This window comes from Columba livia, chromosome 11 (genome assembly GCF_036013475.1).
Source record: "Columba livia isolate bColLiv1 breed racing homer chromosome 11, bColLiv1.pat.W.v2, whole genome shotgun sequence".
NCBI classification, from domain to species: Eukaryota; Metazoa; Chordata; class Aves; order Columbiformes; family Columbidae; genus Columba; species Columba livia.
The window spans coordinates 13,745,043-13,771,061 of NC_088612.1; the positions used below are offsets into that span (position 1 = coordinate 13,745,043).

The 26,019-nt window shown below is 37.0% G+C and overlaps 1 protein-coding gene across 4 annotated transcripts in view; it reads right to left on the reverse strand.

Moving 5' to 3' along the window:
• NEDD4 (NEDD4 E3 ubiquitin protein ligase) overlaps positions 1-26,019 on the reverse strand; it is a 56,941-nt gene that overhangs the window by 17,055 nt on the left and 13,867 nt on the right. For 2 of the 4 annotated variants that reach the window (XM_065076953.1, XM_065076951.1), the window contains 7 exons: positions 25,859-25,912; positions 6,360-6,410; positions 3,797-3,858; positions 2,868-2,970; positions 1,800-1,969; positions 1,079-1,196; positions 784-951 (listed from right to left, as the gene is read on the reverse strand). In XM_065076953.1, the coding sequence (XP_064933025.1) occupies positions 784-951; positions 1,079-1,196; positions 1,800-1,969; positions 2,868-2,970; positions 3,797-3,843 (606 nt within the window). In that variant the 5' untranslated portion in view covers positions 3,844-3,858; positions 6,360-6,410; positions 25,859-25,912. The other 2 variants (XM_005511158.4, XM_065076952.1) reach the window with 2 other exon arrangements.

Here is a 26,019-nt window from a genome sequence, read left to right on the forward strand (position 1 = left end):
ATCTGCTTCCTCCTTTGCTTAGGCCACCCAAGCAAGCTGAAATAACAGTTTTCTTACTATCCATATGATTCTGAATAGCAGAGATCAAGTAAAGTCTTGTTGGTCTCACTCTGCTGTTTCCATCAGCACTGGTGATGCCTTAGTACTAACTTCAAAAAACATAGTCAATTCCAAATTCACATTTGCAATGGCATTCTCAGCATCACAAAAGCTAATGAGTCTATTCAGGCACCAAATAAATCTTACAGACGAGATGGTCTTGGGTCACCTCTACAGACTTTCCTCAAGGAACTATGAGTGAGGTCCCTGTTTCACTGCTAGGGAGTCCCTAGGTCTACTCAGCCCTATCATAAAACCTTATCCCAATGTTCACAACGAAAAATGAGTGATCTTAAAACTTGTCCTAGTGGTAAAAGTAACCAACATAGCTCCCTTGGAAATAAGCTTTCCCGATACAGACAGCTTCCATCATCTGTAGCTTTCAGCAGTACTTAGTATGACACTAGAATAAGATGTAGATTTACAGACTGAAAAATAGTTAATCCAAGTCTATTTTAATCTCAGGCAGAAATTCATGTAAGCAAAGTGGGGAAGAATAAAACGTCTGCTTAGATGAGGTTCTATAGTAAAAAAGAGTCCTCTTAAATTCTCTGCATTTGAGATGAAATGTAAAATATGATTGTTAATATGAAGTATTTACGGACCCAATTCTAGTAGCAGTAACATTTTGTGTAAAATGTTATAGATATTCTTTATGTTAGTACAACAAGAAAAATAATTTACAGTGTAGGCTGCTGACTGGCCAGTAGCTGAACTTCCAGAGGTAGTAAGTCTCGTACTCAATTCTTCTGCAAGATGAGTCTGTATATCACAATTACTCTGTGAGAGAGGTATTTGAACATTCTGATTGCTATACGCTGTTGCCTCATCTTCAGTTATAATTTCCCAGCTCTTTAAAAAGAAAATAAGGAAAAAACATTAAAAATAAGCAGTTCCAAGTTACAAATAGTTCAGAAAATCTTTTCAACTAGATTTAAAAGTTCCTTGCATTTCAGACTCATTTAGAGATTGTTTTTACCTCGGGGGAATCTCTGTTGTCTAGATTTTCTGTATCCTCCGATATCTGTCGCCGATGAGTGAACACATGCTGGGCCTCCAACTGCACATTACCAATATCTGCAACGGCTACATTGTCCCTGTTGGGAGAAGAAGTCAGTGCACAGTAGCCATATTTTATCTTTCACTAGTAAGCTAGCCTACCAGCAAAAGCATACATTATAGTCCTCTCAACAGAAGAAAAAGAAACAGCCGTGAGCTATCAAAATTAATGTAAACTGTTCAAAAAGAATAAGCATTCAGGTCAACATGAAGTTAAACTAAAGAACCAGATTGCATCCCAGGTATTACTTCTGTAATTTGCATCCTAAGGGGAAAAAAAAAATCTTGAAAAAAAACAGAAAAGAAAAAAAAAATAACCAAGGTAAATAATTGAATGCAGTCTCTGCTGAGAAGGAGGAACCAGGCTTAGAGCTGGAAAATATTTTCCTTTTCATTAATATATTAGTCTCTTACAATCACAACCACTCTACATTTGAGTGCATACTTGGAGAAAAGGAGTACTGTGCAGTTAAACTGACCACTAGCCAGTGACCATTACTTGTGGGCTTGAAGGTTAAGTTATGGAAAGCTCTCTACTATTCTCAAGCTGTTCACTTTCTAGTTCTCCTTGCTTTCAGTGTAAGTAGAGTGAACTCGTTACTGTAGTTAAAACACTTGAATTTTCAGGCCAAAAGACATACTGAGCAGTTGGTCTTTTCCACTGTGTTCTTCTGAACTCGTGATTGACATAGTAGGTCCTGCCGAGGATGTCTTGCCTTTCTTCCCAGCCTGAAGGCAGCGGAGGAGATTCCTGCTGCTGCTGCTGGGGCTGGCTAGCAGCATCTGGTTGGTCCAATATAATCCACCCAGGCTAAGAGACACAAGATTAACTAACTTTAATTCATATTACCAAAGATAAAAAAGTAGCTCAATTTATTAAACCAACCCCCTTTTAAGGTGCAATTCCACTACACCTTATGCCAGTAAGTCTGGCTCTGGGTTATATTGTGTATATTTCTCAAGAAATGACAGGATAAGTGATGCATGCAGAATCTTATTTGTAACTCAAGTTCCTGAAACATATTAGCATCAAAAGTTGTTTATTCCAGGAAAATAAACAGCATTCCTAGAACAGATTTTTTTTAAAATATATTCATTTCATACATCTACTGCATGTACATGTACTGGTCAGATGAGCATAACATTTTGTAACAGCAAGTTTAATTACGCCAAAGGTGGGAATGCTGGCAAGAGTTGTTTGAGGTCTTAAAAAGCAATCCACTGATCTAAATTGGTTGTGCTTACAGGAAATTATAAATGTAAAATGGTTACGATCAAAATATCTCTATAAATTGGAGAGAGGTGAAATTCTAAGACCAGCAAGATGTCAATGTCTGGCTGGCTGAGGTCAAACAATATTGAACAGCAGTAAAAATACTGGGTGATGATCCTGCCATCAATTCTAAATCAAGAAAAGCTACATAGACATATGGCAAATCAGTGTCAGAACAAAACCCAAAGCCTAATGTATGTTTTCTTTTTTAGATACATTGACAAAGCCACTCCTTTGGTTAGAAAAACTGCTTCAGAAATTTTTATGCTGACTTACAGCTATTATATAAGATAAAAGCAATCACTTCTAACTGGTTTGTTTCTAAAACGATTCACAGCCTAGTGATTCCTAATACTCATTTTTACTGTCACTACCCTTAACAGCTGAAGACCGACCATTTTCTAGATTTTTCAGCAATAAATACTACTTTTCCCACCTCCAATTCTTCAGCCTGTTCTGTGGTTTCTTCTTCAGACCCGTTGCTTTTAGGTAAGTAAGTCATTTTTAATCTCAGGTGGCCTTTAACTCTTGATTTATGGCTGTAGAAGAGAAAGTTAAATGTTCTTATTATGCACTTGTGAAATTATCTGGAAATACAATAGCCGAGAAAGCACAGCTAGAGGATTATTCTTAAGTCTCTCAGCACAAACTTGTCTTTTTATAGTTTAAATTAATTAAGTTCTACAATGGTACTGAGTTTTTAGACTTCTGAACACAGCTTTTTATTATGTACCTCAACTAGAAACCTGTCTTTCCAACTCAGTCTTCCGAAAACTTCCCTAGTATCCAACAACAATAAAGAACAAGAATATAAGGATAATGACAACGTAATTAATATATTGTCTGCAGACAATCTACCAAGTATTATTTCAACCAACAGGACTACTTTTCCTAAAACTTTTAGTTAGAGCAAGCTTACACACTTCAGCATCTGTCTTTCTGTATTTGCATCATTAGAAGCCTGAAAACAGGATTTACCCATATTGATTCTATTGAATAATTTCACTTGGTAAAGAAATCTCTCCAATTATCTCATCTGTTTGACTACTGGTATAAAAAAAAAAGAGAGCTCTGTAAAATCATTAGTGAGTGAAGTGGATACCTGCACATCATCTCACTACAATAAAGATTTTAAAATCTCAAACAAGTAAGAAAAAAAATCCACATGACTAAGGCCTAATACTTTGCCTTTTTTTTAATGCAGAAAACTTAGAAGCACGGATATCTTAGTCCATTGATGCTCATATTTCTTTGAGGTAAACAAAAAAATTTAGACAACGTTTGCACACATACAAGCAACCACATAACAGCATTATTCAGATAGGGAAGTTGGAAGTTAGAATTTGTTTTGCAGTACTTACTAACCTTCTTGGATGAAGAACAAAATCCTTAAACGTATATGGTCGCTCCATATTTGGATTTTCTGTCTGCAATAAGAGAAGTTTTTTCAAGAAAAATCTGTATGAAACACTTGAAGTTAAAGAAAATTATCAGAAATTTACAACCAGTTTATTTAAAGGCCATATAACATTATAAAATTTAAATTATAGGACTGACTACAGTAACTAATACCAGCTTTAATGTTGGTAATAAAGCTATTTTCCCAGTTCAAGAAAAAACAAACAAACAAACAAACAAACAAACAAACAACTTCCAGCATATACATATCTTACAGTTTCTAAAGCACAGAAAAAAATCCTGTTTAGCCTGAAATCAAGAAACGGATTCTTAATTTTCACATTTAAAAGATCGACCACAACTCTTTTTCTTCCCTCAATATTTTTCAAGTATTTTTACACAGAACATATATAAAAAGCCATTTCTAGCGTCAGGACTTGGGGATAAAAATTAATCACAGAAGAATCTATTCTGAGAACAGATCTGCTCCGATTCTCAGCAGCAAAGTTGCTCAACAGAAAGAAGCCCAGAGATAAACAGACCTCATTTTATAAATATACATCTCACGTCCAGGTAGAGAAATACACACCAGGGATTATTAAAAACAAAAACAAAAAACCCCCAAAGATATTTGTTTTTCTGGTTAACATAAATATTTATAATCCAGCTGAAGTTCTGCAATTCTTACGAAGTTTGATTTTTGCAATATTATATGTTTAAGAACATTTGTAAATATCTTTCTTGAGTATTTTTTTTCTCCTTATTTCTTCCTTTTTCAACTGTTGGTAAATTTTGGGGAGTAACTCTAGACTCTCATTAATGAACACATTTTAAGCATTTCAAGAAGTACTGTAGAATATGATGAAAAATTTGCAACTGCTATATTTGTTTTAATTAATAACAATGATACATGATGCAATCCAAATTCCATAATAGTATTGTCAAAAAATATCTAATGTTTGTCAACATTTGGTGAGAACAAAACAACAAAAAATATGCAGAATTTAAAGGCTGGACATGATTAGAGATTTTTAGGATTTTTTTTGGAACTATTGAGCTTTGTTAGGAAAAAGTCCTAAGATTAAGCTGTCCAAGTTTTACTGAATGGGATGACTATTACACTGAATCGCAGAAAGAAAAATGCTCACTTGTATTTCAGACATTTCAATATAAGCTCTTACTAATACAATTTAGAAATACTGCACTCAAGTTGAAACGTTCAACCTTCACTGAGTTAAAATGCAGCCCTTCAACCCTGTAACAATAAAGTGTCACACCGGTGTTACCTGCATGACCAGGTTCTATAACTATAAAATGAACTGTCTTACAACTAAGGTGAGTACTTCTCTGAAGTTAAAATGGAATTAAGCTTGGGTTTTGGTTTTGTGGGGTTTTTGGGGTCCTGTCCCCCCCCCACCTTACATTATTTCCACCAACACGCACACTAAGACACTGTGGAATCACAAAACATCACAGAGAAAAATATTATTTCCTTAATCTAAGTTTCATAATTATTTTTCTGACTTTTCAAAAACAAGAGTTGCCTTAGATTCACTGCTAGATTCACTTGGAATAATACATTTTGGGTTTGGAAGGAACAAATTCATATCTGCCAAGTAGCTCTCCTCGCAGATGATTTGCCCTTTTTACACATCTCTTATTACAGCTCCTTTTACTTACGAACAGTCTTCATTTGAGTAGTACCAAGCAAAACCAAATCTGCATGTAACAGATACTTTATAAAGTGATTTTAGTTACCCAAGATATTTACTTATGTAAATTAAAGACTTTCAAAAAATCCACCTATGTTTGGGCCAATAAAATACCCTGGATTTAGACCAGGAAGACGGAAACAAAGAGGAGACACGGAAAAATTAACATTTGAGGAAGGTAAGAAAATAGCCACAAAAATCCTTGAGTGAGGCTCTATAAATCAGTTCATGCTAAAAAACAAAGAAAGGAAATGCCCCGATTTTTCAAGACTCCAGACACTGCTGCGCAGCTCGGTAGCGAGAAGTGAAAACACTGAGAGGATTTTCTGCCGAGGGAGGTGGCGGCTGCTCTTCCCAGCCCCATCTGGTTCCTGAGTGGGATCTCGCGCCCCAGGTCCAGGGGGAAATGGGACTTCTCCGTAAGCACCTCTGACACGGCTCTCACCACAGTGGAAGAACAACTGCCTGGTTTACCACAGTTTAATATCTTTAAAATGGGAGATTTTAAAGAAAATGTTTTAAGAAATATGACAATATTCACAATCTCTTCTTGTCGTCAAGACTGTTTTAAACCTCACATTTTCACTCTTGACAAAGCTAAAAGCAGAATCCACTATTTAAATAACACCAGGTAACTTAGATTTTTCGGTAAATACCAGCACTAAAAAGCTCCTAACAAATCCACAAAAGAAAACCAAACAAGAAACCCACAGAGCAGGAGAATTTAATCACTTATCAATACGGTTAACTTCCCTAGATGACTAATACAGTTGCATACAGAATCATTCTTAAAACAACAATGAACAAAAAATACAAACCGGTAACTGATAAAGAGGAATATCCACTTGCCCAAGAAAATCATCTCGAGTCTATGGAGAATAAAAACAAACAAAAAACACAGAAAGTTTAAAGTTGCAAAGTGTTTTAAAAACATTGTTCCAAAACCATGACAGGATAGCGATACTTAAAGAATGTGAAGACAGTCTTACATAACAGACAACAAACTCATTCTATACAGAACAAGTGCTGATGGATCCAACACTCAGAGCCCAGGACCATTCTGCCTTCCCCAAAATAAATGAAGTTTGAGCGAGCTGGGGGTGGAGATTTAGATTGCTTTTAAGTCGCATAGACTAATGCTGGTCAAACAGGAGAGAGTTATTCAGCGTCAGGACTGAGACCAGCAGCATCTCCAGTAGAAACATTGTCTGAAAAGGCAAAGAGTAAAGACACTATTTCCCTTGGCCATTTCAGTAAAATAATTGTCTTGGTATGTGCTTAAGCAAATAAACGTTTATCACAGATTAAAACAGAACTGAAGACCTTCCACCTAGGAGTGCCCGAAAATTTCTATAATCCTAGGCAGCTGTTTAAAACAGGCATATAGAAATATTTTTTCTTTTCAAAATACCACAGCTACCGTCAAAAATAAGATGAAGTAAAAATAAGTTTCATCTGTGATAAGTGCTTTGGAAGTTTCAGCAATTCCAGCAGTCCCAAGCTTGGCAGCAGGAGCTTCAAGTCTGGCACCTCCCTGAACCCCTGCCTGATATTCCTGTTGACATCTGAAGATATGCTAAAATTCATTTTATATATGAAAAAAAATACTATTTGCCTATAAACATTGCCTATAAACCACTAAAATCTGAAAGATTCCGCCCCAACCCGGATGTCTGGACTGTCCAACTACAACCAGACTATGAATGTAGCAGCTTTGCACCCTGATTCACTCCAGCTCACACACAGTACCAGGGGAGGGACTGACAATACACGGTATCATTGTACAATTTACTTTTGATCATTGATTTTTGTCTACCAAATGAAGATTTTAATAATTTACCCAGGTAATTTCAGTATTAGCCAATGATCACTGCCAACAGTCCAAGTACTTTACTTGACTTCTCACTGGATTACTAGAGCATACGCTGAGTTATTTCAAATTCATTTGAGATTTGAAAGCCTTTGCAAAAGCAGGAAAACGTATTATATGGGTCATTTAACATGAAGACATACCACTGCCTGTGTGCTAAAATCAAGAGGGCATTAAATTTTTAAAAGGTATGTATAAGCCTATGGCATTTTTCAAAAATCTACACTATAACAAGACTATGCTTTTTTTCCACAGATGGCATAAGGAACTGGGAAAGTCTTCAACAGTGTAGCCTGGGCAGCTTCAAGATTTCTTGTCTTGATTTTTCCAGCTAATAGGAGATTTGGTGCCTCTTATTTCCTAAATCTGTTAGCGTACCACAAGCTTTTATTCAGTCATCACCCAAGGATTTTCACATCCTACTTCCATAAAACTTTCCATTACGAGGATCTGCACCTTCCATCTTCCTTCACCTCAAGGCAATGCCATGTGTTTCACCTTTCTTCTAGCATGACTATATTTTTTATTTTCAATACCAGTGTTTTACCATATTAAAAGTCCAGCCCAATTCCACTTATTTTTTTGTCCCATTGATGACATTCTCCATTCAAACAGCTCTGATGTTGAAGGCCATAGGTATTTCTTGAAGCAGTTCTTTCTCCCTCAATAATTCTGCTACCCTCTCTCTTTAGCTCTGTTGTCTTAAGTTGGTCCATTTATCTTTAAACTGTACCTGCATATGGAGAACCAGCACCTCACAGAGCTTATCACAGATGATAACATGCTAGAAATCTAGAGAAACATAACTTCAAATTGAATAAATAGCGTGTATGTTTTATATTCAGATTTGAATGGGAGGGAAGTGGAAATAAAATACCCACCTTTTTAGTTCACAAACTCATTTGAGATAGAAAGCTACAACAGGTTTTCATACCTGAAGAGTCTGAAGCTTCCCCAAATTGCTGAAGGAAAACTTTCTGTATTATTATAAACCACAAGCTCCCGGAAAAATACAGCTATCATTTTTGCCTATGAGGTTCTTTTTAAAATGGCACAGCACATACCTTAGACATGTTAAAAGGCTCAGTATTTGTAAAGTTCTTGGCAATCCTCAAGTGGAACATGCCTTTCAAATAAATTACTGGAATGTGGGACAAAAGTTCGCTGTATTTTAGAAAACCTCAGAACATTGTGTTTGTTACCAGCATTATTTTAGTACAGGCTCCTGTTATTCACTTTATTACTCTGCCGTCTCTCCTGCTATTTTTAGCAGAGCTAGCCTCGATAACCAACCTTTAACAGTGCTTTCTCCTCCAGCCAGAGTAAAATCCTCCAGTGGAGATTTTTGTTGACCTCCAAACAACTAATACACGGATCAGATGGCAGGAATGCTCTTTAGCAATGTGCCCCACTATGATGAGCTGACTAACTGCCTTCAAAGAAGTGCCAAAGAAGCTCTGAAACAGACTTCGCACACACTAACAATTAAATGCCAACGGGGCTGAAACTGTTTGGATCCCTGTTTCAGGAGAGCAGGCATCCCAGTTTTTTCAAGACAGACAAATGGGTCAGTTGTTCTTGTCAACTTCTAATTTCTTAACAGCCAGAGAACTCAGACTTTCTGCTTGCCAAACCATAAGTGCATAAACCTCAATTAATGATACACTACACTAACAAAGAGGCCTTTTATTTTACTGATTCATCGGTTTAGTCTATCGAAAGTTATTGAAAAAATGTGAAGGACAGACAGCTGCTCTATATAATACATCTAAAGCACTCTAGTGCAATGCCGAAGTGAGTGCTCAAAGAGGAAAAGCACCGAAAGAAAGTAATCCACTCCAAAGCTCATTTTTGTCTATTTTATTAATATGAACTTTATAAGCCTTAACAGGAAAGATTTTGGAGGTTTTTTCTGCAATTCTCATCAGAAACTGGATAGAAGCAAACTTTAAACAGGCATGCTTATCTGAGTCACACACTGAAGGGCAGTACCGAGAACATTACATCGGGTTTGAAGACAGTTAACTGAATTTAATGCCTTTCTTAATCGCTGGATTCACGACAGTGCCTTTTGAAACAGCTCTTGTGTAACACCAGCATGTTGAAATAACAGGTATTTTCTCTACCAACTTTTGTGACTAATTTTATCGGTGTTAGTGCATGAATAAGAACCCAAGTACATTCCAAGTCTTTTTCTGACTAGATAGCGAGTTTTGACTAAGTTTCCACACAGAAATCTGCAGCTGTATGGCAAAATAAGAAAGCATACAGCTTTTATTGGAGGGAACATAAAGCATCAATTCAAATTGAAAAAGCAAACAGTGGTCCGGACTATCGCTGCTTAAGAAAACAAGGGCTCAATAGATCCCTTATAAAACCAAAATTCTTCTTGCTTAAACACCCAAACATCAACACTGGTTACAAGCTTGATGAGAATGAAAAAAGACTTTCCTGAGCTACACTAGAAACTTCAAGTATTTTTCTTTTCATGCTGCGCTGTGTATATTATTTGGTGCTCTTGAACTCTGAATTGAGAATTGCGAGCCTTTTTTCTTCCATAAAATACTGCCAGCATATGCTATTCATCATGGGAAAATAACAGTTTCAAAAAAGCAAAATTCAATTATCATGTTAAGATCTTACCAAATTCACAGATTCTAAAAATAATGTTTTCTCTGTCTTGCAAAGCAAGAAATACTTCGTTGCATGGAATTCATGAAAGTCCAAGTCTCCCATATTTTTAAGGGAGATAGGTAGATGACAAATTGTTTGGTGTTTTTTTTTAATAAGATGTAGGCATTTTTTTTAGTTGGCATCTACGATCAACTACCTAGAATACTGAGATAACAAGAACCTATCAGCCTTCACCAAATAGAGCAAATCCATACTGCTAGATCAATGGTTATTACACAACACGTTCACCCTGCTGGCTGCTGCAGCAGCGAGGTTCCAGCACCGCGTGCCTCAGCACTTTTACCATCTGTTTAATAGACAGCTTTCAGAAATGACACAAGTTATTTTCACCAATTCTCTCTTGCTTCCAAAGATATTTTCAGTGAACTGCTTCTCTAAAAAGACTAGAGCAAAAGTGTCATCTGTTTCTCCATTTATAGCTTACACTTTTTATATAGAATCAGAATCTTATAGATAGCTTCCTTAAAAGTTCATATTTAGTCTACAGTAATTTTATAGCAATGTTCACATATTACTCCACTCAACGTTTGGTACTTTGAGAACTTGTGATCAAAAGTTCATTAATAAAGCAATTTAAGATAGGTTGTTTGGTTTTTTTTCTTTAACTCATTTTCATATAGGGCACAGCAAAACAAGAAGATGTCTAATATAACTGAAGCATACTTAAGCACAACTTAAATAGAGAACAAGTCAAAAGCTACTAATGCATGTATTTTATTCATCAGAAATTTGAGTTCCTTTGGTTTTATGGACAGATCTGTCAAATAAGCTACCATATGAAAAGCAGGAATATTGCATTTTATGAAAAGTCAAGAGCTGACCCAGATTTGGCCTCCTGTGTTATACCCCACAACACTCAACAACACAAAACAAACCCACAACATCAAACCACCAAATACCAAATATTTAATTAAGTACTATTTCAACAAGCCATTCCTGACATCTTGTCAGCTACCTTCATAGTTGCATCTATTTGTGGAAGATTTGGTGCCAAATCTTAAGACTTCAAATAAAGTTTGAAAAACAAACCCTTGTAGTAACAATTCCAGTTGTGCTTTTACCTTACCTTCACCAATTAGCACTATAAAGCTTAAAACACTAAAAAATGTAAAACCTTATCAAACATTAAACTGCACACATAATTTGCTCCCTGAAATGAGCAACAGATAAACCAGATCAACAGATGTTAAGCACCCTGGTTAATTAATACACTCAGCCACAGGACTCAATACACAGTCAACTTTTCGTTATTTAGAGCAAGAGGGAACAAACAGAACTTGGGGAAAAAAAAAAGGACAGAAGTCAGAGAGGCAGTTGGATCATTTCTGCATCATAGTCTCACTCCTGGGAAGTTCATTGGGCCCAGTACGGTGCCACACAGATGCACAAAGCCAGGTTTAGCCTGGAGGCTGCTTCTCCCAGCCCGAAATACAATCTTGAACAGTCAGCCCAGGCTGTACAAGTAACTGATCCCTTCTAAGAAGTTTTTGTGAACATGCACCTACAGCAGGTGTGGGATGCAGGCTGAATGGCCTCAGACTACTACAAAGTTAGTCCTGCAGTTTTCAAAAGCATTCTTGAGTCTACTGTTCTCAGCTCCTGTTAATCCAAACTCAACATCAACACCACCCGGGGGATTCCTGCACCTCTGCCCCAGTGCAGAGCCAGCAGCCGCTCCAGCCACGTCACAGCTCCCCACACTCCCCTGCCCCCCGCATCAGCCCTTAGCCACCGCTGGGCTGGGCTGGGCAGGAGCCCCAAGCCTTCCCCAGTGACCTCTCCCAGCCCCAGACCTGGACCCACTGCTACCAGTCCTAACTGCACACAAGATGACCCAGCTACAGCAGAACTGACCGGTTTATCTTAAGCTGTGCTGTGCTCAAGTTAGAAATCTATCTGTCCAAAACCAGTCTGTGTGAACTGACCTTGGATGCCTCAACCTCTACGACACAAGGCAACTACAAAACAAATACAACAAAAGCAGTATTACAATTTATTTCAGGTAAGCTCAACATTTCTTACTAAAATTGCGCTGCATTTCCCACATTAGACATGGGTTTTATTTGCCTACAATTTGCCAGATATGAACCACATTAGATTTATTCTTTATGAGCTAAATATATGTCCCTAATTGAACTTACTAGAAACAATGATTAATAGAACAGCTGGGTAAGATAAAAGCACTATTAAAAAGTAACTAATGGTCCTAATACATTTTGGAAAACTTGATATTCAAAAAGCCCTTGTTCTTTCAAGTTGCTGAATAAGGCCTTCTCCCTTACGCTAGAAAATTCACAGATTACAAGATAAATCATCTAGGTCTAAAAGAATCCAGTTCCACATTTTTTTTCCTACATTCCTCTGAGTAGCTGGAGTATCCCATTTGCATTTTAATATGCCCTAGCTTCAGTGACTCCAATTCCAGTTTGTAATTAATTTCAGTCAGGAACTTTCTGATGTCCTCCTTAAATTCTGTTTGCTTATGTTCCAGTTGATACAACTGAAAGTGGCCCACAGTCTCAAACAATAACTGCATCTATCTGTAGACTTCTCAGTTTACTGTAAACTGCCATGACAGAAAAAGAGAGTGATGTACTCTCTTGAAACAGAGATGAGTATAGATCCTAAAACTAACACTGAAACGAGTTACAAACATTTTGCTGGCTGCATTCCCAAATCAGCAGGTTCTGTTCATCGCAGGGAGGAAGAAAGTTCACTTGAAACAGAGACACTTAACAGAAATGTGGGGCAGTCTCCTTCAGACCAGGGTGAAAGTCAGTCATGAGCAAATGACTCGCCTAAAAAGGCCAGTCAGTTCTGCTCGCTTGCTCGGTCTGTGAAATTCATCCACTTCTGGAAAATGAGAAAACACGTGCTGGAACGCAGAAGAACACTCTCAGCCCAGGGTGAGGGGAGAACTTGAAAGAGCATTTCTACCATTTGATCCTAGGTGGCTGCGAGGGCTGAGCAGGCACCAAAGAGCCTGGTGGTCAGATTAACGCTCTGCATAGCCTTGTATCCTTTCCCTAGTAATGGCCAAGAGCAGGTGCTTAAGGAAATAATAAAAGCAGCCGCTAAAAATAGTACTACTACTGATATATTCCCCAGTTTCTAATGAATAAGTGGTCATGGACTTTTTGATCCTGACATAAAATACACATTGAGAATGTAAAACTCTTTGATGGACCTTTCTTCAACTTATCTAACCTCTTCTTGAAATCCATTTCTACTTTTGGTATGCACGTCATCTTGCAACAGTGAGCTCAGCAACACACAACAGAACATATTTGTTTTGTAAGAGTGGATTCTCTGTTTAAATTCACCTCCCCTGAACTACAGTTTTATAAAACTACCTTCATACCACTTTTCCCCTCCTCCCACCAAAGCTGAAAAGTCCTTGGTCTCCTTAGTGTCTCCTCACATAAAACTTATCCCAATCTTGTGACCCTTCTTGGTATTTTTCTAGGTCTGTTATACATGCTTCCTGAAAAAGGATGACCAGAAATATGCAAGCCATGTACATATCTGGATTTGTACAACTCCATAACGGTGGTTTTAATTTTGTTAGTTTATTCCTTTCCTAATAAATCCTAACCTTCTATTTGCCTTTCAACTGCCAACAAGATTTGAGCTGATATTTTCAGCGAGTCACTCACCATGACATTAACTATGTCCTGACCAGTACGTGAGACCATCACCACACAGGCATCATTAGCTGGTTTTCCTCTGTGTGCAGTACTTGACATTTATCAACACTGATTTTCAAACTGTCCATTCTACCATCTAGTCACTCACTACCATGAGATTTTCTGCAACTTCAGATGTGAGAATTTAATTCTCACTTCTCTTCCTTATCTTTTAGTCATCAATGAAGAAGCTTCTTGTTGCACCTATGTCTCGAGAGTATTTTTCAGAACTTCTACTATAGGATTTTTGTCAAATATTTTGAAAAGCTTGGTGCCCTGCATTAACCAGGTCACTCATCTTCACATGTCATTGCTAAGTCTGATTTGTAAGACAAAACTTTTTATGCAAGCAGTGCTCAGTCTCCCTCCTTATAAACACAAAACATGTCTTATGTGTACTAATTCTATTCCATTCACTCCTCCTTCCAGACCAGCCTGGCACAGTAGCCTGTAGTTCCCCTTTTGGTCATTTAAAAATACCGGCACACTGCTTAGCATTTTCCTTCAGTAAGGGAATCCAATAGATTAAAAGATCACTTACAGCAGTTAGTATTTCAATAATCTTATAGCTGAGCTTCTTAACAACTCTTGGGAAAATACCTTCAAGTACTAATAGTTTTTTAAGTACTCCTGTCTTATGCTATAATGCTTACAAAGACTATGATTTCTACATTATAACATTTCCCAAGAAATGTTTTTGTTTAACGCAAAGTATTGATCTAATTTCTCATAGAAAGCAAAAAGGATGTACCATTCAAAGAAAAAAAAAAAAATGACAGCAATAATCATTATCTCATATCTGAAAGCCTGCAAGTTACTTGGCTAGTCAGGAGTAAAGGGAAGAACGTCTCTATCTTGCCTCAGGAACAAGTTTTACTTCGACACATTCTTAAATGTATACTAAGCCTTAAGACACAGAATAACTACAGCTTGCGGCTATACTGAAGAAGCCACACCATCAATGCTTCCCACTCCCTCATGGCAGATTAAAAGGACCTGATTCAACCTAAAGGCTGGATAATTAAATATTTATATAAGCTGTTTCAGGAGCTCTGCTTTGCATGGTTTTGCAGCTTAAGTTTCCTCTTTTGTTGGCATGAGAAACCTTCCAAAATCAGTTCATCTGCAGACTATAAACAGGATGAGGTTCTTCATAATTTGTGCATAGCACAATCAAGTAAAATGCCTCCTTAATATGTATGTGTAGCGTGTGCTGATGACTACAAAGTGCTAGAAGTTTGATAAGCAGGGTTATTCAAGTATTCTGCTACAGCCCAGACACTGTTCCTTATAGTGCGATCATATTCTGAAAGTTACATACGGTTCACTGTTGCCAAATACAACTTGCTAAAAGCGACAAAGAAAAATTTTAGGGATGGAGCTAGTACCAAATAGTATTAATTCATTGCTTCCTTCACTAACGCTTCCACGTAGCAACTGTTCACAGCTAGTCTTGGTTGTAAGGTTTATCACATTCTTTGTGTGCAATTTTCTTTTCCCCTGAAGAAGATTGCTAATCAAAAGCTAAAGGAATAAACAAACATGGAATAGAAGCTGTAACAAAACTCTGCATTTAAGGAAGATGGAAAATAGAAGAAATTGGTACAAATTATCGAAGCACTACAGGTCATTGTTATATAACAGATGAAAGTAGGAGGAGATCACGTACAACTAATTATAAATTGTTAATTACTGTGATTAACAGTGCCCACTATTTTCCCTTTAATGCTTTGACATATATTTGAACTTCTAAAATTTGTCTGAGACAACATGGATCATGTTATGTGATTTAAATCTAACATAATTGCTACCATGATTCCTCAGAAACACACACCCCACCTTCGCTTCAGTCCCAATTCTCCATGGCTGAACTGATCAACCATGACACAGCAATGTGCCATAGACAGTCCTGTAACATGACCCTTCAAGATACGCAATACTGAACAATATGAAAATTATTGGGTGATGAGGTTATCGTAACACAATAGCATAAAGAGATCTCAACTTGTGCTTTGCCTTGTATTGCCTCTATAATCTTTTGCTTCACCTGCCCCTTTCCCACGTCACCTCCTTGCACAGATTTGGGAAAAAGATACCTGTGCAGCCTCTTTGCTTGATATGCAAAGATGGAGCTGGCTGGCGATAGGCCACAGCTCTCCTGCCCTTCTCTTGGCACTTCTCACTGGCTGGACCATTATCTTCTGTGAAAGAGTTTTGCTGAGACAGAAGCTCAGTACTTGAAGAGGATGCAAGAAAGAGGACAACCTCAGACTATTTGGTGTTAAGGTCTGGTGCAGCACTGGTTCTGGTCCCCTCAGCACGTTCAGACCAGCTGGGAAGTAAGTTAGTGCAGAGAGACATCCTCACACACAAACCCTCCAATTACTGTTCGTCCAAAATGTAAATCTAGTACTGAAAGATTCAAATAGTATCTCCTTTTACAAATACAAAAGGCAGAGTTCCAGAACCTCATTTAAAAAGCTTGAGAGTTCCACCTAAAGGTATTCCTCACACAAACCTAACAGTAAAAAAATGTTTTGTTATTGTATACTTCCTCTGAAGTTTTTTTGCTTCAAAACATTTATTTCATTTGCTAGAGACAAAGCTTGAGTAAAATTATTTGTAAACAAAAGGACAATAACACAATTATTCCCTTAATTGTACAACAAATGACTTTAAAGGTATACAGTTGCTGAAACAGACAAGTACATTTACGATATTCACATTATCTAATCAGCAGTGATACTGACAGGGAAGGAATGGCCAATGTCAGCAGAGATGTCAGCAAAATATTATACTTGTGGAAGAGATTAGCACAGCTTTTTTTTTTTTTAAATTTGTTTATGGTCTATACTAAGAGTGGAACTGTAGTCACTGCTTCCGCCTTCCTCTACACCTCTTGAAGTTTACATACGTAAGATGACATGTAAACTGTTCCCGTACTCCTACCCCTCAGTTCACACCTGTGCTGTCAAAGTGCTTTAGTTGCAGATTTATTTCTACCAGAAGCAAGAGATAGATGCATTAAAAAAACCCAATAAAAACAGAAACACGAAGTCAAGGACAATCTTGCTGCAACCAAGACCACCTCTTCCTCCTGCTTCACATACATGAAATTCCACTATCTACTGCAGAACCCATTCAATATGTTTCCAGTAAAGAACAGCAGTGGTATGTGAGCCATCACCACTCCACATTTTTCAAATTAATTAAAAATAATCCAAGGCCAGTTGTTGCAGAAATGGTGTTTTGATTTTTTTTTTTTTTTAAGTCAGCCTTTAACAAGCTGTTGATTATAGAAAGCAGGAAATGTGATAGGAGGCGGCTGAAGGCTGGTAGCTAGGCACGAAAGAGAAGAATGCACAGACCTTTCGCTGCTTCAGACTCCACAGTCCCTGAGCAAAGCGCTGATTTGATTTCATGACTGCTCTGTGCAGATAGCTGACATTACTAAATGCTACTCCAGTATCAACTTGTTAAATTTGAACCCAGACTCAGCATATCAATATACTAGGCCAGACTAACTGGAGTCAAGAGAAATATTTTGGGAGTTGTTTATTTTTAAATGAGTCACAATACACCATGATAATTAACTGGACTACATAATTAAATGATTGCCATAGAATCTATTGCATTTGTCACAAAAACTGTAATAGCAAATACAATAATATTTATTTCTTTTATTCCAGTGAATTGCTGAACTGCTATAAAGTCAACAATCGGTTTGGTTTGGTGGGGGAAGCTTTTACATTTTTTGGTAACATGTTTTACAGGATATTTTCTAAAAACTGATTTTACATAAAGACTGAGTGGGCCATTTCAGGGCAGAATGGCTCCTGTGTCTGTTGTTGCATAAAGGAATCTGAAACAAGTATACTGCTATAAAACCTTCAATGTCCAGTTTTCTAAGAGAGATCTTTTGAATTTGTATGTAGACATGGCACAAATCTAATATTTGCAAACACATGAAAAGTACAAGATAACAGCAACAATTTGGAATTCAGATTTTTTTAAAATTATTTTTTCTTTTTAAACTTGTCTCTCCCATCTTCCAGTCAGAAGACAAAAATCTTGAGAATCCAGAAAGCTTAAAATTGCCCCATTAACACAGTAAAAATGCTCAACAACCATAGATGCATGCTACCAAGCGCTTTAAAAAGTTAAATCTCCTTAGATTTGATGTCAATTTACTGTAAACACCACTCCCAGGAAGCGAAACAAACCACTGTCAGTCCAGCCTCCTACAAAGTTTTCTGGAAATGTTTGCTAACAATCTAATCCTGAACTGGGATTCTATCTAAACTGAATTTATTAAAAGCTACTCAATATTAAAATATAAAATCTCTTACATATCAACTGTCATTAAACACAGAGGCTACCGGTGCAAGTTGCCGAGAAGCATACCTGAAGTGCATGACTCAACATGTTTTCCTTTTTACAATATACTTGTAAATAATAATTAGATTCGGACTACTTAAAATATGTCATAATCTGTTTGTGCTTACTGTGGAATTTACCATCAATTTTACAGTTGGATTTTGGGATGAGGAATCACTAAACAATACCCATAGTGATTACCTGTGACCCACTCTGAGTTTTAAAAGGAAGCTTAAACATAGGTCACAGTTTACAAGAAGGAAAGTGCATTTTTCTTCAGACTTTTTTTTTAACCAAAAAGTAATACAAAACTCCAAAGAATTAAAAAAGTTTAAAATCATCAGGCACTACTCCAAGAGCAACAACAGACTGAAAATTACAGGCTAATACATCCAAAGTAATTATATTACTAGTTTAGAAAGGGACTCTCATAACAAAAGATATTGGGCATAAAGCCTTTTGCTTAAACAAGGGTGTTAGTTAAATGACAGTAGTGTCAATTCATAGGGAATGAGATCTTAAATTTTGGTAAACATTAATTATTGCACTTTTATCAGCATTCACAATTAAAACTAATACATACTATTCAGATCATTCAAGTCTTCACAACATTATTTAAACAGGTGTGGCTTACGCCTTACAAACAATATGAACTCCCTTAAGAGTTAATAAGAGCAAACACACTTCTGCAGTTTAGTTGGATGTGAGTTTCATTACCAGAAAAAAAGTAAAAATATATGCCTTCTAGACCCAAGTACTATAATTTGAACAGCGATGTTGTTAGGAGAAGTATTAAGTTACAGTGTACTGCTCAGGCTGAAGTAGTGGTTGGAAGGAAAAAAAATTGAGAGGAAACTCTGAAAATTCCTGTGGTTCAGGGTGTATACAGAAAAAACTGGTATTTACAGCTTCTCTGCTCAAATATTACTTATCTTTAATTCTACATAGAGCACTGTTCTGTAAAATAAAGCCTATATGAAATAAACCTAAAAGACTCTGGAGTAATTCACTAATTTGTACCCATTTTGCATGCAATTTTAGTAACTTCTGTTAATTTACTGAGAAGTAAAGTTACATATTTAAAACTACAAAACTTCATCTGAAGTTTGATTAATTCCCATGTCTAGATAACTAGAAAAGAAAACCCCTTTGAGTTCATGTAAATAGGAAATTAGTGTTTGGAACACACTAAATACAATTATTTCACTGTAATACCTACTCACCCATGCTACTGTATGTCCCATATTCTAAGTAACAAATTTAAAACCAACTCCTGCAGGCAATATAAAAATTTACTTCCTAATGGTGACAGTTTAACACCATCAGGAAATTCTGAAATCATAATGTCAAAGTATTAGTTGTAAATTCTATAATTTTCCGGTTAAATTTCAGCTGTCAATTTTTCTATAAACCAAAACACTCACCTTACGGGGCCTCCACAAAGTGCTAGACATTTCCCTTTTAGAGGTTCCATATCTTTTCTTAACACCAGTTGTTTTTCCTTCATTCCCGGGTTTGAACTGTATGTGCAACTGAGACGTCCTTGCACTATGACACTTGTATTTAAGGCTGGATAAACAGCAAGAAACTTTTTGACGTGATCCTTCCAATGAAACACTTCTTTGCAAAACATGGTGGGTTTTGCTCACCTGTGCGTTTGGTCTTTCTAGTCCATTTATATTAATCTCATATTCTGAATCTATTTTTGAGGGTAAACATGCAGATGTGCTACGTGCCAGTTTTAAATGAGGGTATTTTGCACTGGAGTTCAGATTTAACTCGGGACTGCAACAGCTATTAACCATTTCACTGCTTGATGCAAACGCTCTTTGAGCGAGATGAACCGAAATAGATGAGAAGCCATCAGACACTTCTTCACAAGTTGCCTGCTCAGAACTACTCGAAATTTTACTTTTGCCCTGTAATGACGTGTTCAAATAAAGCGGTCGAACGTCTCTGACTTCGCCAGAAGAGGAAGCTGTTTTAGACAGCCGAAGTCCATTGACTGCTGTTGAAAGGAATCCCTTGGAAATGGTTTCATCTTCTTTTTGTGCCAGCTCACTAGGAGAAATAATTATTTTATGGGATGTTTGATAGGCGCCTCGATGTGGTAGTTGACCTGAGCTTACTGGAGAAGCTGGAGGAGTACTGGAAGGACTCCTAGGGAAAATAACCAGCGATGAACAACGTCGCAGTGGAATTTTCGTTTTCTTCCTCACTGACAAAGCATTTTGGTCAAAAGTAGTATTACCTGTACACAGAATTTCCTGAGATGAGTTGTTCCTGTAGGGATTACAGTTGTTTGCAGTGCTTCTGTATGAAGAATCACCATGAACAACAGTACTACAGAAAGTACTGTCACCTGTCAAAAGAATGCCACTGTCACTGACGACACTGTTACAATATGAACCTCCATCGCTTGTGGTACTTGCACATGATCCGTAGTCGCTGCCAGCGCTGCTGAACGATCCACTGTCACTGGCTGTGGCACTGCTGAGACTGCCATTGCACAGAGCAGCGCTGCTCAGAAGGCTGTCGTTAGATCGATGATCAACCACAATTCTAGCGTCACAATTTCCTTCATTACCGGTACCAATGAATGAAGTGTCTTCACCAGCAGCTACAGCATCACCAGACCGAAAACAGCCACTATATTTTCTAGTCTGTAGAGAAATGTGCAGTGAGGTGCTCTTTTTTACTTGCAGTGAAGAAATAGCTGCATTTTCCTCTTGATTAATTACTTGTTGCGTTACAGGTGCATAAGCAACTTGTCTAGGAGTCTGTTTCATTTGTGTAACACTAGGTGCAGAATTTTGCAATTTTTTGAAGTGCATACAATTATTACTATCCAAAACATCTTCAGAGGTTTCCAATAACGGATCCGTGTTGCTTCTTTGGGTAGCAAAATGCAATCTTAACCGCCGTGCCATTTGTTCTCATTTCCATGCATGTTAGCAAATGAAAACCACAAAGATCCTTCGGCAGAAAGGCTACAGGCAGCTGCACAGAACCTAGTGCTAGTACATCACAACAGTAAAAGCCCATAAAAGTTGCAGTCTTTGTCCTAATTTCTACAAGATACTAGTGTTAAAAAAACCCACACTGTACCTCTTGAAATAAGTCAGCCATTTGTTGAACTGCAGTTTCTGGACCGTCTTTGATTGCTTGCAGTCAGAAAGCATTCATTTACAGAGCACTTACGTTCCAGCGACCTCAAATGCAACACACTGACAAATGCTACTGACCTTGTTTTAAGTATACCTGCTGCAATTTGCATGCATGAATACAATAATAAACTTCCAGTACTTCCAAGTTTAAAACAGCAACGCCTGCTGCAGCTGTACTAGCTGAGTCAATGTGTCCGCACTTTCCTCAGCAGCGTATGACTACTAATATTTTTACCCATAGGTTTAGAATTACAGGAAGTTGGTAGGAATGAAGTCCCATATAATTGAGTATCAAGTCTAGGATTGAATTTCCAAATAGTAGCCATGCTAGCAAACTGCTGAGGTCTGAATAATGCATAAACCAGTGAAATAAGCCTTCTCCTTAAATGAAGTGCTTCTACGCTGTTTAAATAAAACTTTAAAGAAATCTGGTATTATCTCGCAATCTACGTGCTGTTAAGCAATCACACCTTCTAAAGAGCTGCACATAGTAGAAGCCTTTCCTGCCAAATAATTCATATTTTTCAGTGATGTGCAACTGAATTAGAACCACAACAAGTTATTGTAATTAATAATTTGGCATTTGTTTTCAGCCTACCATCTTAACCTTTTATTTTTTTATTTTAACCCTTCAAAATTACAGCTGTTAAAGGTAGAAAAACACAAACAATTCTTACAAACTGAACTACCTCATCTTGTCTGCTGGAAGCCAACAATAAACAGACATTCATTAGAGTTCAGTGTAGCATACAAATACATGACCAACTATGCAGACTTTTAAAACACTGAACAAAGTATGCACAGAGAAATAAGATTACCAAGCACAACTACAGAAGAAAGCTATTCTGTATAATTCTATACAAACGTTCATAGCTAATTTTTTTTTTAATAAAATGATCGGCATGTCACTAAGTTAATTTACTGTCAACTCTTACGTGAGTAATGGGACCGAGAATTCCTACAAAATGTTTCACTGGCTCATATCATTTGAAAAGGTCCTTTGCTGGCACCTAGTGGGACCTTCAAAAAAAGACAATCTTGAATCCTGCTCTTAAGTATGTTTTGGTGTTGGTTTTTTTGTTGTGTGTTTTTTTGCCTCTGTGTGTGTTTTGGTTTGTTTGTTTGTTTTTTAAAACACCTTTGGCTAAGAAGGTACTTTTAAATACAGAAGTCATAAGTGGTGCAGCACTAAACACTACTGCGCTAAGATGAAATTACTTAGTGCTGCTGAAAAAGTGCTAAACAGAAAAGAACACTGGGCCATTTATACTTTTATAGGTCATACTACTAGATTTTTTTCCTGCTCCATATTTACTTAACCTTTACTGTATTTTAAGCTAGAAGGCAGTAAAATCAACATTTATACCTCCTTCCCAAAAAAGAGCCCAGAATCAAATCCACAGTACTCTGTTTGCAAGCAAGGAACTTGTTTTCTAATTATACTCCAGGGCTTACTTAACCTCTGTTACCTGAATTCCATTATTAGAATACAGCAATAAATGAATACTAGGTTATTCATAAAAGGTAATAAATACAATAGTTCATTTATTTCTTTACCCTTTACCAACTAACATTATATGTTGAAGGGGGACTGGGACAGGGAGAAGAGGAAAGGAAAATACCACACAATATTTTTTTGGTCACAGTTTCAAAAAGTTAAATTTGAACATTAAGCAATATATTAACAAACAAACAAACCTACACCACCACCCTAAGATATGGGAGTGAAAAGTAAACAAAACACTTCTTAAAGCTCCTTTTCTCCCCAACAAAGTTATTAGTAGCACAGTTCCTAACATGTTAGTGTGATACGCAATAAATTGCAACCACTTTAGAGATACTGCTTTTAGTAAAAGAAAGTAACACTTTCTCCCCCAACAGATGACCTGAAATGTTTTTCACTTTTACTAAAGAAATCTCTAAGAGAATTATAAGCTGACATGTTATGGTAACTCAGGCTTAAGATTCAAGCGAGATTTCTCAACATGTCACTCCTGCTTAGCTATAACTGTATAAGTACAGCCAGTCTAATACAGTTTCCTTAGCCAATATAAAATGGCTTTTAAAATGCAAAAGTCTGTCTTGCTGAATTAGAGTTGACATAAAAACAAATTTTTAAAAAATTACGTACCAATAGTTCCATTCAAATATCAACATCATTGACGTCTTCAGTAGCAATAACCAGCTTCGGCATTTCATTTGAAAGATACATAATTGTGACAAGTTATTGTAAGATAGGAAGAGACAGCAAAAAGTCATCTAGTCCCTTAATTAGTCCATCTCATAAGGGATCTCATTGTCCTTCTTGATGGATTTTTCTAATGGTGTTTTTAAAGACAACCATAGTTGCGGACTCTACAAACTCCTCAAGCCCTTTACTAATGGTGTGAAACAAATAAGCAGAACAAAACAGATTTAGTGTTCTCTTACCAAATCCAAGACAGGTGACCTTTGACAAGTTTTAAAGCTATAACAAAAAGACTTTGAATTGAACCCTTACACGGAAGAAGGTAAGTTTCGAGCTTGATTTTCAAGAAAGAAACATTTCTTAAACAAACAGGAGATATTTCAGGCTTCAGTTTAACCCCCAAAATTACAGGAAATAAAAGCAGTTAGGACAAATTTTTGTAAAGAGGAAACTATCTGTTGGGAGGATGGTCTCACAAATGCAAAAGAATTTCTGTTTTATCAGCTTGCTCACACCTAGAGTTTAAACAGTCATTCAATAGGTAGAAGTAAGGAAGAATGATTAACACTAAAGCCCAGTAAAACAACGGCAGATGAAACACCTTTCGATCACAGCTGTGTAAGCCAGAAAAAGAGTGCAAGGCACCTATGATTTCTCACATGTGAAGATGAGTTAATACAAATGGGGGAGCTTGTCAATGCTAAACAACAGTCACAGCTAAGGCAACGATTTTACTTATTTAAAACAGCTCAAGACAACTGGGATAGAAACTTGGTGTTTCTGAGAGCAAGCTAAAGAGAAGCAGGCTTCACCAAATGACATGGAAAAGGCAGAAAATACTAGTGTTATTTTTATACCGTGAGTAATGAGGTCTAAATATAATCATACATAGGAAACAAAGCACCGTTTCCAAGCTGATGCCAATAAAATGTTTCATTTGTTCTTCTCCCATAAGGCAAACAGGTCAAACAACTTATCTACTCTAGGTTAGAGGAAGAATGCTAAGGAATTCTTCTGGTGGAAACCACAAAGCAAGCACTGTCCTTCTCCCAAGACAATCAGGAATCAGACTTCTAATCACATCTCCTGGCTTCCAGGAGGTGGCAGTAACGTTCCAATGACTAAAAGACAAAGTTCTTTGACTTCACGGAGAATACATCATGGCCCCTAACACACACCGAGATGAACATCTGAACATCTTAAGAATCACATTTAACCCGCCATGTAAGCCACAAATGCTGGTGATTTCCTTTATAATAGTTTTTTAAAAACATAAGAGACACCATATTTGAAACACGTGGGTCAGGTAATACCACCAGTCCAGAAGTAAGTGGTTTGGGGATTGTGTCATGCCTATAACCAAGAAACAAGCCTCTTTCTCAAATCCACTTATTCTAGATAGTTTGTACTTATATTTACATGTACTTTTACTCTTCCCAACTTTAGCAGAGCAGCACCTCCCTAAAAGATACAATGGATTTCTGAATATAGGCAGAAAGCATTAGGAAAAAAAAATAGCTTTTCATAGCTAACACACTAATCAAGCACAAATTGATCTTTTAAAACTGCTATCAGAATGAAACTGTGGAGCACAAACTAAAGAGCATCCAATCCTTCCTATTAGTTTCAAACTGTTGCAGAAGAAAAAGGCGGTAAGGGATGTCTGTGAAGCGGCCCTAGGATGCGAGTGTTGTGACTGTACTGCTACCAGCCTTATCCATTTACAATAAAACATACAGATAGAAAGACGGGTAATTAGACAGCTTCACATACAAAAGGAGAGCACGGTCAGAGAATTAGTTTTGATTTCACTGAGAAAATAAATGCACAATCTATCCTTATCTTACTTATGACCTGCCATTCAGAGAGCAACACCTATCTACAAGATCCCAATTCACTGTCCACTTGTTCAGATTTTCAAAGAAAAGTCACACACGCTTTCTTTGATGCTACTGCTCACACACTGAAGAAGCTTCTCACACCGTGTATGGAGGTACCTACATTGTCAATACTACTTCGTGGGAAAAATCAACATTTGATGTGGAGCTTTCAATATCACCAAAGAATCTGGCCATATCATTTAAAAAGCACTATATAAGAATTACACTTTTACGAGTTAAAGAACATTAGAAGTAAAGAATAATAATATAACTGCTTCAGAGAATCACAAAGTGTGGTAATGTCAAATAAGTAAATGAATCAGGTGTGCCTTTAGCTTTAGGTTTTATAGATGTTAAGGTGGTTTGGTGTGTTTTTTTGATCCATGTTGAATCAGAATGAACTTACTTTCATTCAAGTCTTTAATACAGTGCAATATTAACATAGAAGGACCTACCAAACGGTTTTCATCAAATACTTCAAAAAGGAGTCTGTGTTTCTGAGGATTAACCTAGGAAAAAGAAATACATTCACAGTTAAAACATGTGCTGAATTCCAGCACTCATCTTCAGCAGAATCTCTAAATGAAAGGTCTAAGTTAAACAGCAAATCTACATC